The following is a 17,598-nucleotide window of genomic DNA, read 5'->3' as shown; positions in this document are numbered from 1 at the left end:
ACTACCAGACTACCTGAGCTCTCAAAGCAACATCAAATCATTTAAAAAAAGAGCTCAAAACATGGATCTTCAGTCAAACTTTCAAAGATGGCATCGGTTAATGTCACAATTTATGGAACACAACACTCTCGGTTATGCAATGATAACACAATTGCAAATTAGATAAATTTATCACATTCTAAGTTGTTTCCAATTTCACTAATGCTCTATTTTTTGATCATTACACGGTTTGATCACAGTTATACCCTGTTTGTATCAGTTGTTGACATAATGTACTTAGTTGCTTGTATCAGTTGATGAAAAAATGTACTAAATTGTTGTATCTGTAAACCAGAGTGAAAGCAGCTTGCTATACTTCGGTATATAACCTTTAAATAAATAAATAAATAAGAACAGCAGCATCCTTGCCACTTAGATGGTGTTGATGGAGGTGTCAGGCCTACCACACGAAAGAGACTGTAGGAGCAGCAGGGGTGATAGCAGCCAGCAGCAGCAGCAGCACCCAGCCGCAAAGAGAGCGAAGTCAGTGTCCAGTTGGCAGGTAGCGGCAGCTCCCTAGCTGCAAAGCTGGTGAGGCCTGCAGTGGCGTTGGACCCACCGCAAAAACAGCAGCGACGGCAGTAGCGACACTACATGCCGCAAAGGAAGCATGGAGCCGATGGGGAACAGCGCGGTGTCAGGCCGGTGAGGTGAGAAGCTGCTCGTGGATAACCCCACGAGCGGAATCGCAACAGTAACTTGCTGGTGCGGCGGTTACTATCCTTAACCAATAAGCCTTGATGCTTTTGATGCAACTGCAGGAGACCACAAAAACAATGCACAAACTGGTTTTAGAGGGATATAAATATCACAAATACACAAAAACCGATATCACCTCAGATCATTACTATATTAATTTTCCTAACATTTTTCAAACAGGAAAAAATCTCTCAACATTGAAAAATCTATCGAATGAAATTGTTTATCCACTAACAAGGCAAAAGAAAATTTTACAAAAGAAAATGGCGACCATTAATTTGGCGGTTGAAAGTATGTGAAGATGCCGAACATTTTTCAAATTTTGGACTAGAACTACTGTCCCCTGATGAAGAATCTACGATTCGAAACAAGGCCTTGTCGGGATATGGACATGGATTTGAGATCTAGAGCGTGCACAGATAAGTGACAGGGAAGTTCCCTGCAGTAAGATTGGATGCGAGAGAACTGTGTGTCGGCGTTATTGAAAATAGTTTTGGTGCTTCTTGAAAAAGAGAAGGTTAAAAAAAGCCCAATTGTGGGTGGAAATAACTTCAAGGAAAAGTTTTAAGTCATTTTTCACTAAATTTAATCACGTTAAAAATAGAAAAAATATTCACGGGTTGGAGGTCGGTTTATGATTAAAAATGCCATACATTGCTGGATGCAATGATATGAAATTGTATGAAACCTTCCTCTTCTTCCCCTAAAAATTTTCTTTTGCCTTGTTGGTGGATAAACAATTTCATTCGATAGATTTTTCAATGTTGAGAGATTTTTTCCTGTTTGAAAAATGTTAGGAAAATTAATATAGTAATGATCTGAGGTGATATCGGTTTTTGTGTATTTGATGCAACTGCAACATTGCTCTCTGCTTCAATGGCAGAGGGTAAAGAAGAATTGGATTCAGATAGCAACCAACGAGGGCCCAGATATTTACGGTCTGGGAACTGATAAGCATGGAGGTAATCTGCATGGAGCAGTAGTTATTACCCTAACAGAAGGCATGGGATTACAGCCCTTAACCAATAAGCCTTGATACTTTTGACGCAACTGCAAAATCGTTCTCCACTTTGGGGGGGAGGAATTGGATGACGACGACTTATGGTCTGGAGTCCTGATACGCAGACAGAGGAAAAAGCATAGGATTGCTTCTATGGCCAAAAGCAAAGCACATCATCAAACAGCACTGAATTTTCAAGAAGGCTCATCATCCAGTAAAAAAAATTTCTAGCAGTATTTTTTTTTTTATAGGTTATCATAAGGCTTTGGGATAACTGCACAGAGAGGCAGTTCCTACATTTAAGAGAAACATGAGGGTATCCCTGTACTGCACAGCTGATCTACCACAAGAAGCTTGCAGGGCAGATTGGAAGGAACATTTGGTCCTTTTCTGCTGTCATTACTGTGTTACTATGGCCTTAACTTCGCATCCAGATGTGATCCAGTTTCTCTGGGGGGCGGGGGGTAAAGCATTTGCGCCCTCCAGTACAGTGAATTGTTTCCTCATGGAATCTGAACTCTGTGTTGAGGATCCTTTGTGATCCACCATTTGATCTGTTGAGAAAGGCAATGCTAAAGGACATAACGTTAAAGATGCTTTTTCTGGTGGCACTCTCGTCTGCCAGACGGATTTCAGAACTTCACTTTGTAGTTTCAGGATACTTTACTTCAGTTTACAGAGGATGCGGGATGTCATTACGCACCATGCTTTCCTTCTTGCCTAAGGTGGCTTCTATTTTTCTTCTTAGCCAGACAGTGGAGCTTCCCTCCTTTAGGGACCTGGCTATGAATCCACAAGCAAGGGAATTGCACTTGATAGATGTTTGCCGACAGTTGTTGAACTATTTGAAGGCAACTAATAGCTTCCATCATTCTGATCATCTATTTGTTCTCTTTGGAGGAGCAAAGAAAGGGAATAAAGTGTTTAAGGCGAGTAGTAAAATCACAAGCGGATTGTGACAAATTGCAGGAGGACCTTGTAAGACTGGAAAATTGGGCATCCAAATGGCAGATGAAATTTAATGTGCATAAGTGCAAGGTGATACGTATAGGAAAAAATAACTTATGCTGTAGTTACACAATGTTATGTTCCCTTTTCAATATTTATCATTTGCCACTTTATAAATTGTCAGGACTAGGACTAATTTACTATATCCACGCTGACGATGTACAACTCAATTTCTTTAAAAAATACTTTGGAAGACACTTTAAAAGAACTTGAAATCTACCTAAATTCAATTAGACAACTTTTGTCTCATATGAAATTGATTTTAAACAATCAAAAGACAGAACTAATTCTGTTAAGCAGTGAATCTAATTTTAGTAAAACCTTCCAATTTAATACCAATTTCATGCAGATTGAATCTTCAAGTCAAGACCTTGGTATTTTAATTGATTCTGATTTTAGATTAAATACAGTCATAAGAGGCAGATGACGTCACCGCGCAAGATGGCCGCCTAAGCCCCGAGCTGGGTTCCCCCCAACATTTAAATCTGATACCATCGGTGGCCGAGCACATATAAAAATCTCAAAACTAGCTAATTTAAGCTTATAAACAAGCCGTCATGGCAGCCGTGAAGAAAAAAACGGACCTCAAACGTTTTTTGTTCGCCGCTGCAGCAGCAGAGATAGAATCAGACTCAGGAGACAAAATGATGACCAGGCCAGGCTAACAGACGGAAGCGGAAGAATGGAGAAATTACTTACCTGATAATTTCATTTTCCTTAGTGTTAGACAGATGGACTCAGGACCAATGGGTATAGTGTACTCCTGATAGCAGTTGAAGACGGATAAGATTTCAATCTGACGTCAGCCCTAGTACATATACCCCCTACAGGAAGTGCAGTTCTTCAGTATTCTCCTCAAAAAGCATTACGGATATATGTATGACTGAATAATTTGAATAACTTGATTAATTTGTAACTTGGTTAATTTGAACTAGTTGAATTGGCTATAGCTGGAGACAGCCAGTGCCCTCAACCGAGAAACGACGACACCTGGTAGGATGGGTGTCCTAGATGAAGGAAAGCATAGCTTACCCTTGAATCACTCGTTCCTGGGGATGTCCCCCGAGAATTTCATGAGTAACGGCAGCCGTGGGTGGGATGCTGAGTCCATCTGTCTACACTAAGGAAAACGAAATTATCAGGTAAGTAATTTCTCCATTTCCTAGCGTGTAGCAGATGGACTCAGGACCAATGGGATGTATAAAAGCTACCCCCGAACCGGGTGGGAGGGTGCCTGTGACTCACGTAGTACTGCCCTTGCAAATGCTGTGTCCTCCCTAGCCTGAACATCCAGGCGGTAGAACCTGGAGAAGGGGTAAATGGAGGACCATGTCACCGCCCTGCAGATCTCGGCGAGTGACAGCATCTTGGTTTCTGCCCAGGACACTGCCTGGGCTCTAGTAGAATGGGCTGATGAAACAGCAAGGAAAGCTATCTAACAAAGCCGTGGAGGCAACAATACGGGATTAGTAGCCAAATGTCCAGTCTTGATTCTTTATTGAACAGACACACAAATCTTTACACAAGCCCGACTCAGGCATCAATTGGTCTCTGGCAGATAGTATTATCCTGTGCCGCAGTGTAATTAGAAAAAACCAACGCACTCCAATAGATTTTGATGTGATGGAAGTTCTTAATCTCGTGGCGGCAACAAACTCTGTCTCTCTGTCTCCAGACGACTGCCAGAGACCAACTGATGCACAAAATTCTCAATAATAGTCGGAGTGACAGGCCGTGGAGAGGTCTGAAGGAGGTTGCTGCTAGGAAATCTAGGACCAGGTTAAGGTTCCAAAGAGGCACCGGCCACTTTAGGGGTGGTCGGATATGCTTGACTCCTTTCAGGAAGCGGGAGACATCCGGGTGAGAGGCTATGCTGCCGCTCTCGCTCTTGGTTCCCTAGCATGACAAGGCAGCCACCTGTACCTTGATGGGAGTTGAGGGACAATCCCTCCTGTAGACCTTTCTGTAGGAATTCCAAAATCGCAGGAATTTTGACTGAGCGTGATATGATGTTGTGGTCCTCGCACCAGGCTTCGAATACTCTCCAAATCCTTATGTATGTTAGGTATGTGGAGAACGTGCATGCTCGGAGTAGGATGTCAATTACTGCCCCTGAGTATCCGCGCTTCCTTAGGCGAGCCCTCAAAATGGCCAGACCGTAAGAGAGAAACGAGCTGATTCCTAGTGGAGGATCAGTCCCTGTTGGAGCAGGTCTCTGTGTGGAGGTAGCAGCAAGGGGGTACCCTGCCAGCAGCCTTCGCATGTCTGCATACCACGGTCTTCTGGGCCAGTCTAGGGCCACCAGACGTACTGTCCCCTCTGTGGTGTCCTATCTTGTGGATGATCGCGCCCAATAGGGGCCACGACGGGAAGGTGTATAACAAGTTCTCCTGTGGCCAGGTCTGTACCAGGGCATCGATTCCCTGGGACTGGAGTTCCCACCTGCGGCTGAAGAAACTGGGTACCTGGGCGTTGGACAGGTTTGCCAGGAGGTCCATGGTTGGTGTTCCCCAACGGTTTACTATCAATTGGAATGCTGTGGTTGACAGTTTCCATTCTCCTGGATCTAGACTTTCTCTGCTGAGGTAGTCTGCTGCGACATTGTCTTTCCCGGCAATGTGGACGGCCAAGATCTCTTGAAGATTCACTTCCGCCCATGACATTAGGGGGTCTATTTTCAGAGACACCTGTTGGCTTCTGGTTCCTCTTTGATGGTTGATGTAGGCCACTGTTGTGGCGTTGTCAACATTACTCTGACCGCTTTGGCTCGGAGTCTGTGACCGAACCTTAGGCAGTCTAGTCTGACTGCCCAGGCTTCTAGGCGATTGATATTCCATCCCGACTCGTCTTCGTTCCATTGCCCTTGGGCGGTTAGCTCCTGGCAGTGTGCTCCCCATCCTCGTAGGCTGGCATCCGTGGTGAGTAGGATCCAGGTTGGGGAGGATAGTCTCATTCCCTGGCTCAGATGGGCTTCTTGTAGCCACCATCGTAGTTGGGCCCGAACTCTGTCTGGGAGTTGAAGCCATACGGTGTAGTTCTTGGACAGTGGATTCCATCACGATAGTAGTGAGCGTTGTAAGGGTCTCATGTGAGCTCGTGCTCATGGGAATACTTCCAGAGTGGATGCCATGAGGCTGAGAACTTGTAGGTAATCCCATGCTGTGGGGTGAAGTTCGCTCAACAGGGTTCATAACTGGGTCATCAGTTTTGATCTCCTTGTCGGTGTCAGGATGACCTTGTCTTGTTTGGTGTCGAACTGGACCCCCAAGTATTCTATAGATTGGGAAGGTTGCAGGCAGCTCTTGTTTGTGTTGACCACCCACCTGAGGCTCTCCAGTTCAGTTTTGACCCTGTTGGTTGCCTGGTGGCTTTCTTCTGGGGATATCGATCTGATCAGCCAATCGTCTAGATAAGGGTGCACTAGGATTCATTCCTTCCTCAGTGTTGCTGCCACCATCACTATGATCTTGGTGAACGTCCGGGGTGCAGTGGCTAACCTGAAAGGTAGCGCCCGGAACTGGAAGTGGCGGTCCAGGATCGAGAAGCGTAGAAAACACTGATGCTTTTGATGGATCAGGATGTGTAGGTAGGCTTCCGACTGATCCAGGGAAGTAAAGAACTCTCCTGGTTGTATCGCCCTTATTACTGAGCGTAGGGTTTCCATGCAGAAGCGAGGAACCTTCAGGTGATGGTGGACTGCCTTGAGGTCCAGGATAGGTCTGAACGTTCCTTCCTTCTTGGGAACGATAAAATAGATGGAATAATGGCCAGTATTTATTTGTTGTGGAGGCACCGTTGTTATAGCCTCTAAGGCTAGTAATCTGGTCAGTGTAGCTTCCACTGCCATCCTCTTGGAAGGGTCATGGCAGGGGGATTCCACAAACTTGTCCGGAGTGAAATGGTGGAAATCCAGGTAATATCCCTCTCGAATGATGGATAGGACCCACTTGTCCAAAGTTATCTTGACCCATCTTTGGTAGAATAGGGCCAGTCTGCCCCCTATGGCTCCTTCCCTTGGATGGGTCAGCTGATCCTCATTGTGGGGTGCAGCTAGGACCGGGCCCGAGCTGGCTCCCGTTTTATTGTGCTTGTTCCGAAAGGACTGGATCCGGCCTGCGGGGCGGGCCGCTTGATATGAGCTTGTAAATGGGTTGAAACGCTGTGATCCTCTGCCCCTGGAGGTTCGGGGGAAGGATCGCTGGTTTCTCTTATTTCTGACCTCCAGTAGCCGCAGCAGTGGGGACTCGCCTCACTTGTTGGCTAGTTTCTCTAGTTCGCTTCCAAACAGGAGTGTTCCCTTGAAAGGCATCCTTGTGAGTCTCGTTTTGGAGGATGCGTCGGCTGACCAGTTTCGGAGCCAGATTTGTCTTCTGGCTGCCACGGCAGATGAGACTCCTCTAGCTGCTGTGCGCACCAGGTCCAAAGTGGCGTCCACGAGGAATGATACAACTGGTTCCAGGGCTTCCCCAGGAGTGTTGTTTCTGGTCTGTTCCAAGCAGGCGCGTGTCACCACGGCACAGCAGGCCGCGATCTGTAAAAACATAGTGGGGACTTCAAAGGACTGTTTGAGGATAGATTCCAGGCATCTGTCTTGAGCATCCTTGAGTGCTGCTCCTCCCTCCACCGGGATAGTAGTGCGCTTCGAGACCACGCAGACCATGGCATCCACTTTCGGACATGCCAGGAGATCTTTGGTGGCTGGGATCAGAGGGTACATGGCTGCCAGAGCCCGGCCCCCTTTGAAAGTGGTTTCTGGGGCATCCCATTCCAGGTCAATTACTTGCTGGACGGTTTGTAATAGTGGGAAATGGTGGGAGGTCTGACGAAGTCCCTCCAAGAGTGGGTTCGTCTTAGGTTCCCCCCCGAGGCACTTGTGCCCGGGATGGCAAGTTCTTTTAAGCTGTGTGCGACCAGGTCTGAAAGTTCGCCCTTGGTGAAGAAGCGTCTCATGGTTTAATGGAGTTCTGTCCCCGGAGGGAGTTCCCCTTCCTCCAGGGGTTCTGACTCATCATCTGAGATGTCTGTGTCCCTGAAGGTGGGGCTTCTGGGTGGTGGGATCACTTCCCTCTATGGGTCCTGGCATGTAGAGGTCCTCTGGTGGGAACTGTGACCGCATTGTAGGAGGCCCCTGTTGCATATGGACGAAGATATGCAGACCTTTGAAGAATTCCACCCAGGAGATTGAGGCTGGGTCTAGACTAGGGGGCGCCGTGTCCCTGGGGAGCCCCGTTTTAAGGGGGAAGTCCCACTGTGCGATGCTGGGTCCGGCATACCGCTCGAGAGGCTGGTGACCGGTACCGGCTGGGGAGGGCCATGGGTTGGGTCCCCTAGTGCCTCTTCGCACTGTATACATAGGGCCGTGGCATCCTCATGCTGTGCAGCTCTAATGTGGCATGCTGGGCAAAGGCCCTGAGCTTTGAGCTTATTTTCAGGTGGTGCCATGACTTGTGCGCGTACAATACAGTTGTGCGCTCCGGTGTGCGAAGCTGCGCACGTAGGTTCGGTGCGTGCATGCAGAGAGATGTGCGTGCTGTTGTGCGCACAGGTCAAAATTATGCGCCTGGCACAGTGAGCGCGAAGCTATGCGCTTCGCTTGTGTGCCCGGTACTTGTGCGCACGGCTCACCTCTGTGCACACGGCTCGAGACGGCAGACAGGGCAGCGAACAGGGCCAAAATGGTGACGGCAACCACGCGGACAATATGGCGACCACCTCGGAGGGTCTCCACGTGGAGGACCTTTGGATCCGACTGGGGTCTAGCCCTGCTAGGGCAGATCAACCCAGTGGCACTGGTCCCGGCTGGCGACCTGTGCGTCTCCTCGAGCTTCGGAGACCGGAGACTTTTAAATAGATTTCTACCTTACCTTGTCTCGGCGCTTCCTGGTTTCGTTCCGGGCGGTCTCCGGCTGTGGGGGGAGAGGGAAATACCTTCACCGCTGCACTCGAGTTTGCACCCGCTGCCTCTCAGCCTCACCCAATGTCGGGGGCTAGGTCCCCGCTGAGGGTCGGCCGCCGGACTGAGACTTACCTCCGAGGGATCGCGGAAATCACCTCGGGAATCTTGAATGGGGGAGGGATCCAACAGGTGTCCTCAGGAGAGCGGGGCTCATCTGAAGAGGTAAGATTTCTCCTTAATTTGGATTTCTTTGGTAAATTTTACTCTAACGCTGTGCTAGCGTGCATAGTGTCCCTAACTGCTATGGAGACGGAAAATACTCAAGAGCTGCACTTCCTGCAGAGGGTATATGTACTAGGGCTGACGTCAGATTGAAATCTGATCCGTCTCCAACTGCTATCAGGAGTACACTATACCCATTGGTCCTGAGTCCATCTGCTACACACTAGGAAATTGTGACCCGGCGGAGATCGAACAGAGCGAAATACCTTTGCATTCGGAATTCCAAGCCTGGTTTGGAGCTCTTCATGCGGATATGGCCCAATATCGCCGAGAAATGGGTGAGATGATGGTCAGGCTAAAAGCAGAACTGAATGAGCTGTCGCGTCGCATGGAAGAAACGGAGGAGGGGCTGGAGGAACAACAATTGGCAGCTCAAAAAATACTGGAAGAACAGCAAAAAATCAAAGGCATTCTAGTAGAAATGGGATCCCAATTAGAAGATACGGAAAATAAAATGAGGAGATCCAACCTCCGATTCAGAGGGGTTCCCGAGGAAGCTGGATATGAATACAGCTTTCAGGTAATACAAGAAATCTGCTTGCAGCTGCTCACAGAGAATAATGACAGAGAGGAGACAATTTCAATTAAATTGTACAGACCACATAGAACCTTGGGAGCCACGCGGAACAAACAGGCAAGAGATATAATCACCTGCTTCCACAACTTTTCTATAAAAGAAAAGGGCATGAGGGCTGCCAGAAAGCAAGGCACCATGGCTTGGAAAGGAAATGTGATTGAAATTTTTCAGGACTTGGCACAAACAACTATAAAAAAAAAGACGCGAATTTTGTGAGGTAGTGCAGGCGCTACGGAGTCAAAACATGCGGTACAGGTGGCTTTTTCCTTTTGGACTTAGCTTCACTATACATGGAATCACCTCAAGAGTTAAAACTGTAGCAGAAGCTGAAGACATCTTAAAAGCAGCAGGTTTCCTGACTCAAGCTAGGCAGCCTGCAACCATGGAGATTCAAGGAACCACGCACAACCGCGACTACCCAAAATGGCAATGAGTGCCCAAAGGAGGGAAAAGATTGCGATGACACTCTGGAGACCCACCTGCAAGTAAAGGCCCAGGCTGAGGCGAAGGGATATCCTTGGGGCATCAGCGAGAACATATGGACTTACGGTCTAGTATGAGGGTTTAAAGGGTGGAAGAAGAGATGTGTCAATTCTGGTTAATTATTATGTTTGCTTAATTCATTAATGATTAAGGGGTTTCAGATTGTATATCTATAAGATCAAGCAGGGAAAGAAGGGGGGCGGGGAGATGCAACGGGGTCTTGTCCAGTGACGTCATCTCCTCATATGGAAGAGACCCACAAAGGTGTCAGTGGGTATGACAGGGGATGGGGAAGGGGTAGGGGGGCTTCAGAAATATCATGGTCCCTTAAAAACAAATAAGAGAAGGGTTGAAGTGCTGAGCAGTGCTGAAAGGACATGGTCCCTAGCTTTCTTGAATACTGGTGGCAATAGGGCAGGAGGGACTGACATAAGAGAACCACACACACAATATGTCATTTAAGGATGAGTAGCCCTTGGGAGAACCATGGCGGACTGAGGGGGGATATGATAGAGGTGTTTAAAATCATGAGAGGTCTAGAACGGGTAGATGTGAATCGGTTATTTACTCTTTCAGATAATAGAAGGACTAGGGGGCACTCCATGAAGTTAGCATGTAGCATATTTAAAACTAATCAGAATTTGTTGCCAGGGGATGTGGTTAGTGCAATTAGTTTAGATGGGTTTAAAAAAAGGTTTGGTCAAATTCTTGGAGAAGAAGTCCATTACCAGCTATTAACCAAGTTGACTTAGAATATCCACTTCTATTACTAGCATCAGTAGCGTGGGATATACTTACTTTTTGGGTACTTGCCAGGTACTTGTAGCCTGGATTGGCCACTATTGGAAACAGGATGCTAGGCTTGCTGGACCCTTGGTCTGACCAAGTATGGCAATTTCTTATGTTCTTATGATGGCTCAAGGAGGCCATTGTGTCAGCTTATGTTTGCAAGGGGCATTCAGCTCCGGAAGGTCTTATGAGTCCATTCTACCAGGGTGCAGGCAGTGTCCTAAGCAGAGGGTCAGTTGGTATCCTCACAAGAAATTTGTTGGGTAGCAACTTATCTTTGCACACTTTTGTGAGACATTACCACCTGAATGTGCATACGCCACAAAAGGCGGGTTCTGAAGAGTGTGTCCTGTGAGCAGGTCTTACAGGGTTCCGACCAGTGTTTTGGTTTTTTTTAGATTTATATTCCACTTTTCACAGCGCTTCAAAGTGGATTACATTCAGGTACTGTAGGTATTTCAGTGTAGGGGAGCTTGGGTACATACCATGCGTCTGGACTGATTTGGGTATGAACAGGAAAGGAAAATTAGTTCTTAACTGCTAAATTGCGGTTCTAGAATACCACAGATCAGTCCAGAGACCCACCCTCTCTGGAAAGACCGCTCAATTCTGTTATGATTCTAAGTTTGGATTATTCCGTGCAGATATTTAGTTCATTGATTAAGTTTGTTGTGTTTTCAAATTCCATGTTGGACGATGGGGCCCAGTTCTAGAACTTAATCTTTCCCCTGCTATAGTAAGGAGTAACAAATAGTTTAGAATTTTTCTCATCTTGGCTTGAGTACAAGTCATACTGAGGGACTGCAGGTGGCACACTTCCTAAGTACTAAAGGTTCAGTAAAGCTTTTCTTCTCTGTTTCCATCTGTGGGTAGGGATACAAAATCCATGCATCTGGACTGATCTGTGGTATTCCAGGTTATTTACACTTTCGAATAATAGAAGGACTAGGGGGCATTCCATGAAGTTAGCAAGTAGCACATTTAAGTCTAATCGGAGAAAATTCTTTTTCACTCAACGCACAATAAAGCTCTGGAATTTGTTGCCAGAGGATGTGGTTAGTGCAGTTAGTGTAGCTGGGTTCAAAAAAGGTTTGGATAAGTTCTTGGAAGAGAAGTCCATTAACTGCTATTAATCAAGTTTACTTAGGGAATAGCCACTGCTATTAATTGCATCAGTAGCATGGGATCTTCTAGGTGTTTGGGTAATTGCCAGGTTCTTGTGGCCTGGTTTGGCCTCTGTTGGAAACAGGATGCTGGGCTTGATGGACCCTTGGTCTGACCCAGCATGGCAATTTCTTATGTTCTTAAAAATTAGAAGGTAAACACCAATTTTTCTGTCTCATGAAAACAATAGCTAATCAGCTAGCTTAACTGTCATATTTGAATTCAATACAGCAACATTAATAATAAATGGTACATTTTATCGCTGAAGCAGACTTCTAAAATTTGTATACCAGTGATTTGATGACACTCCATAATTTAATTCCTAATTTTCTGTTGTGATATATTTAACATAATTTGTAAGAATTGTCAATTATCTCTACATCATTTTGAGCTACAGGTAGTCGATTCAATAAATAATGAAAACCATGTACATGGTTTCCAAGGGGAACATTATGCACATAGAGAGCAGGCTGAGCCTCTGAAATAAATCAAAGCAAAAGCCTGTGCAGACCCCGTGGAGTTAACTTTGATTATTGCCCCCTTAAAGCATAACTTTCAGGTGACAAAAATAATTTCACCTGGCATTGCACTGTATGTGATCTGTTCATTTTAGCTGGACACTTACCATGAAAGGAAGCCAACATGCACTGCAGGTAAGCATGTCTCACTGCTGATGTGGCACTTTTAAGACTTAAGGCTTTCTTGAACCACTCAATCAGTTTCTTGGGCACCTCTGTAGAGAACCTCTGACACCAAAGTGTAAGAACTGAGACAGCATGAACCAGAGTGCCTTCATGAACTAGAAGACAAAAGAAAACAAAAGAAACTCATTAAGCAGTCCAGTTACAAGATGGACAGATAGGAGGAGGAGTGAAAAATCTACTAAAATTCCTAACTGTACTCAACCAAACGCTGGATTCCAGCAAGATTATAGATGCCCTGATCTAGAGACTGGGTGACGGATTACCCGTAACCTCTTTGAATCTATATTCACTTCACGGATGAACAGTACGAAATTGTAACGCTCCTGGGATCATCTGGAGGAATGGTTCCATACACGACAATGCCTGTAGTTCAGAGATGCGACGATCCAAGCATATCGTCACCAGGAACACCGTTTTCAGGGTCAATAGACATAAGGACAGACTGCACAGCGGCCGAAAGGATGGCCCTGCCAGAAACTTCAATACTAGATTAAGATTTCACAAAAGGACTGGCCACCTTAGGGGTGGCCTAGGTGCCTTACCCGTTTTAGAAAACAGACCATGTCCAGATGCGCCTACAGGCGGGTTCCGTTCACCTCGCCTCTGAAACAGGAGAGAGCCACTACCTGGATCTTCAAGGAGTTAAGGGACAACCCTTTATTCAAGCCATCCTGTAAAAATTCCAGAACCAGAGGGATTTTGGCTGACTGAGGGGCAACACAGTGTTCCTCGCACCAGGCCTCAAATACTCTCCAGACCTGCACATACGCTAAGGACGTAGAGAACATCCGCGCTCGAAGCAAGGTGGTAATTACTGCCACTGAATATCCCTGCCTCATGAGGCAAGCCCTCTCAAGGGCCAGACCATAAGACAAAATTGAGTCGGATCCTCGTGAAGAACCGGACTTTGCTGGAGAAGGTCCCTGTGCGGTGGGAGGCACAGGGGGGTCTCCACCAGAAGACTCTGCATGTCTGCATACCATGAGCACCTGGACCAATCTGGAACCACAAGGACTAATCCCCTGTGGCGCTCGATCCTGTGAATGACCCTGCCCAGCAGTGGCCACGGAGGGAAGGCATGTAGTAAATCCTCTAGGTAGGTCTGAACAAGAGCGTCGATCCCAGGGACCACCGATCACTTCTGCGACTGAAGAATCAGGAAACCTTCGCATTGTGAGATACGGCCAGCAGATCGATGGACGGGAGGCCCCAGCAATCTACCAGTAGCTGAAAGGCTCTGGCCGACAATGCCCATTCTCCTGGATCCAGACCACCTTCATTTTTATTTCCTCAGAGCAGCTTGAATCAAAATTCAGTATCACCCCACAAATGTCTTTCATGATCTGTACACAATCAGAGAGACCTTCAAGTGCACTTCTGATCCTTATATTATTTCTTCAGGATCTATTTTCAAGATCCTCCAGTTTGTCGGTAACCTCAGCATTCAATTGCTTTGGCTACTGCATTTCTTTTGCTTACTGCATCACATCTTCAGTCTGTTCATCTGCTCTTTGTTCCAGGTCAAGCATCCTCTGCCCCAGCTCATCCACTTCCCGCCAAAGTTCCCCCACAGAAACTTGTATTTCATTTTTCATGGCGGCAATATTACATTTTAAATCCTTGATCCACGCTATGAACTTCGCTCTTATTGGTCCCTCCTGACCGCTCACATTCTCATCCATGGGGTTGGCTGCAGCCTTTTCCAGCGCACGCTCTCCAATACTTTTATTGCCAACCTCCTTCAAACGGTAAAAGAGAATTATTTCAGATCAATCATTTTCCGTCGATTTACCATGCTCAGAGGCGCAGAATCGCTGATTTATTGGGGTGCAAAATATGCTCAAACTGATTGAATAGCCACTTTTATTCCTTGGCCATGTGGTGCAACTGCGTAAGCAGCCATCTTTATCAGATGACGTCACTTCCTCCTCACAACCCTAACCTATTTAAACTTGCCCATAAACTTCCAATTCATAGTTGTTGCAGCGAGAAAACCTTCCACTTATCGTAATTGCGCTTTTAAATGGAACTGCTACTCCAAGTGTTACGAAAACCACAGAATCAATCCTTTCACACACAAACCGCAACAACTGCTTTCCTACCTCCATCATTTGTCTCTGGATTGAATAGCAATCTCATCAATTCAAGTTCACCATAGCATGATAGCGGTGTATCATCAACAGGAAGACAGAGCCCCAATCTCCGTACATCCACTAATTTAAAGTTTCATGTGCGGCCTTCTTCGCTTACATCCCCCGACACAAAAACCCTCGGTACCATGGGACATTAATATAGTTCTTGCAGCACTCATGGAACCTCCATTCGAGCCCTTAAGTTCCAGAGTGGAAATTCCTGACTTGGAAATTAATATTCCTAGTGACGGTGACTTCGGCTAGAAGGGTCAGTGAACTTCAGGGCTTAGTACATTATCCGCCTTACCTACAATTTTACCATGACAAAGTTGCGGACACATCCAAAATTCTTGCCAAAAATTGTGTTTGAGTTCCACCTCAAACAGAACATTACTTTACCGATATTCTCTCCGAATCCACACAAGCAAGAGAGAGAAATAAATGCACAATCCTGACTGCAAGCGAGACTTAGCTTATTACAAGAAAAGTACTTAAGGACATAGAAAATCGGCTGTCTCCTCCTATGATCCTAACAGACTAGGCACACTGGTAAACGAAATTTGTCCAACAGGATCACTTCTCGCATTTAGTACTGCTACACTTCTAAATTGATGCCTTTAACACTTCCAGTAAAGGCACATCAGGTTTCAGCGAAGACAACCATCACACACCTACGTAATATACCCAATGAAGATATCTGTAAAGCTGCTAACTGGTTATCAGTAGACACCTTTACATCCCATTACTGTCTAGATGAAATGGCCCATTTAGATAGTTCCATGGGAGCGGCAGTACTGACCCTATTTCGCATCCACATAGATTGCTGTCCATGAAGGAGTCCAGGTTGAAATATTATAAACTCCACCTGGCAGCAACCCTAAACTTTGGATAATTCAGCCTGCTTATTGACAGAAAAAAGCAAATTTACTTACCATAAACAGTATTTTCTGTAGATAGCAGGATTAACTAGCCATGTGATCCCACCCTTCTCTCTGGACAGCATTCCTCGAACAAAGTACTATGCAGCTTTATAGCAGACCAAGGAGGACTCTAGATAGATGAGATGTGCGGGAAATGCTGTGAATGACCAGTAGAGCAAAGCTGTACTAGCTTTGAGAGGCAGCTCCACCTAGTGCCACCTAATGTCACCTATTGAGCATGGCTAATTCATCCTATTACAGAAAACCCCGTTTACAGTAAGCAAACTTGCTTTTGTTTGTTTTTTTGATGGCTGCCACACATTTATTTAAAATTCTTCTATTCCATCCAATGTTCGGCGCAGATTACAAAATAACACTCATAAAATTATAAAACAACATTACATAAATAAAACATTAATAAATTAATATATAAAAACAAAAATAAATCAGCATATAACAAATAATAAAACAGTTAAAACAGTGCACCCTAGCCAAATGCTGCTTCAAAAAATACTGCCTTCAAAGCTTTTCTAAAATCTTTTAGATCCTGCAGCTGTCTCACTTCTTGGGGGATCTTGTTCCATTCACTAGGAGCGACAACAGAGACGGCACGACCTCTGGTTCTGGCTGACTTGAATTTCCTGAGGGTATCTCTAACAGGTGTAAGTGTGTGGAATGCAAAGAGCGGGAGGGCAAGTAAGATCTTAACATGTCATGTAAACTACATGACGAAAAATTGTGAACAAATTTGAAAACTATGGGGTAGATTTTATAAATGTACGCACGGGCGTACTTTTGTTCGTGCACCAGGCGCGAACAAAAGTACGCTGGATTTTATAAGATACGCGCATAGCCGCGCATATCTTATAAAATCCGGGGTCGGCGCACGCAAGGGGGTGCACATTTGTGCAACCTGCGCGCGCCGAGCCCAGCGCGCGCTGCCTGTTCCCTCCGAGGCCGCTCCGAAATCGGAGCGGCCTCGGAGGGAACTTTCCTTCCGCCTCCCCTCACCTTCCCCTCCCTTACCCTACCTAACCCACCCCCCCCCCGGCCCTATCTAAACCCCCCCCCATCTTTGTTGGTAGATTTACGCCTGCGGAAAGCAGGCATAAATCTGCGCGCGCCATCACCCGACCCAGGGGCTGGTCCGGAGGCCTCGACCACGCCCCCGGGCCCGCCCCCGAAACGCCGCGTCACTCGCAGCACGCCCCCAAAACGCCGCATCACTTGCGGCACGCCCCCGACACGCCCCTCCATGCAAGCCCCGGGACTTGCGCGCGCCGCCGAGCCTATGCAAAATAGGCTCGGCACACGCAGGGGGGATTTGGGGTAGGTTTTCGGGGGGGGGCACGTGCATATCGTACGCGCGTACCCCTTTGAAAATCTACCCCTATGGTTATTAATCTAAATTTGCTCCTCCATCTAAATGGCAACCAATGTAACTCTCTTAGAATTGGGGTTATATGCTGGGTTCTAGACATCCCCGTCAAAACTCATGCAGCTGTATTTTGTATCATCTGCATTGCACGCAATAAGCTATCCGACAAACGTATAATGTGCTACAATAATCAAGACTAGTAAGAATCAGGGCTTGCAACACTGATCGAAAGAATGTAGGAGGTAAAAACACTCAATGGACATAGCATCTTAAGCTTATACAATGCCAACTTAACATGACAAATTTGCCCTTTCATTGATAGTTGAGAATCCATGAAAACCCTAAACTCTTGATCTCCGATTGCACAGGCACCACAAGATTTGTAAAGAACCACAGATTCTTCTCAATCGTTGTTTCTGCATCCCTTCCCACCCATAAAATATTTTTTTTCACATTTAAGAAAAAACAATTGGCGGCTAACCAGTCATTCAACATTTTAATAATTTCTTGAAATTTATCTTCTGAAA

General features: G+C 46.2%; 1 protein-coding gene across 1 annotated transcript in view; it reads right to left on the bottom strand.

Annotated features, from left to right (window-relative positions):
* Positions 1-17,598, bottom strand: part of GCN1 (GCN1 activator of EIF2AK4) — a 433,190-nt gene that overhangs the window by 293,794 nt on the left and 121,798 nt on the right. The window contains 1 exon segment of the mRNA XM_029571925.1: positions 12,563-12,736. Coding sequence (XP_029427785.1) covers positions 12,563-12,736 — 174 coding nt within the window.

The sequence above is a fragment of the Rhinatrema bivittatum genome, chromosome 11 (assembly GCF_901001135.1).
Source record: "Rhinatrema bivittatum chromosome 11, aRhiBiv1.1, whole genome shotgun sequence".
NCBI classification, from domain to species: Eukaryota; Metazoa; Chordata; class Amphibia; order Gymnophiona; family Rhinatrematidae; genus Rhinatrema; species Rhinatrema bivittatum.
Note: the sequence above shows the minus strand (reverse complement) of the source record. Positions and strands in the feature narration are given on the sequence as shown.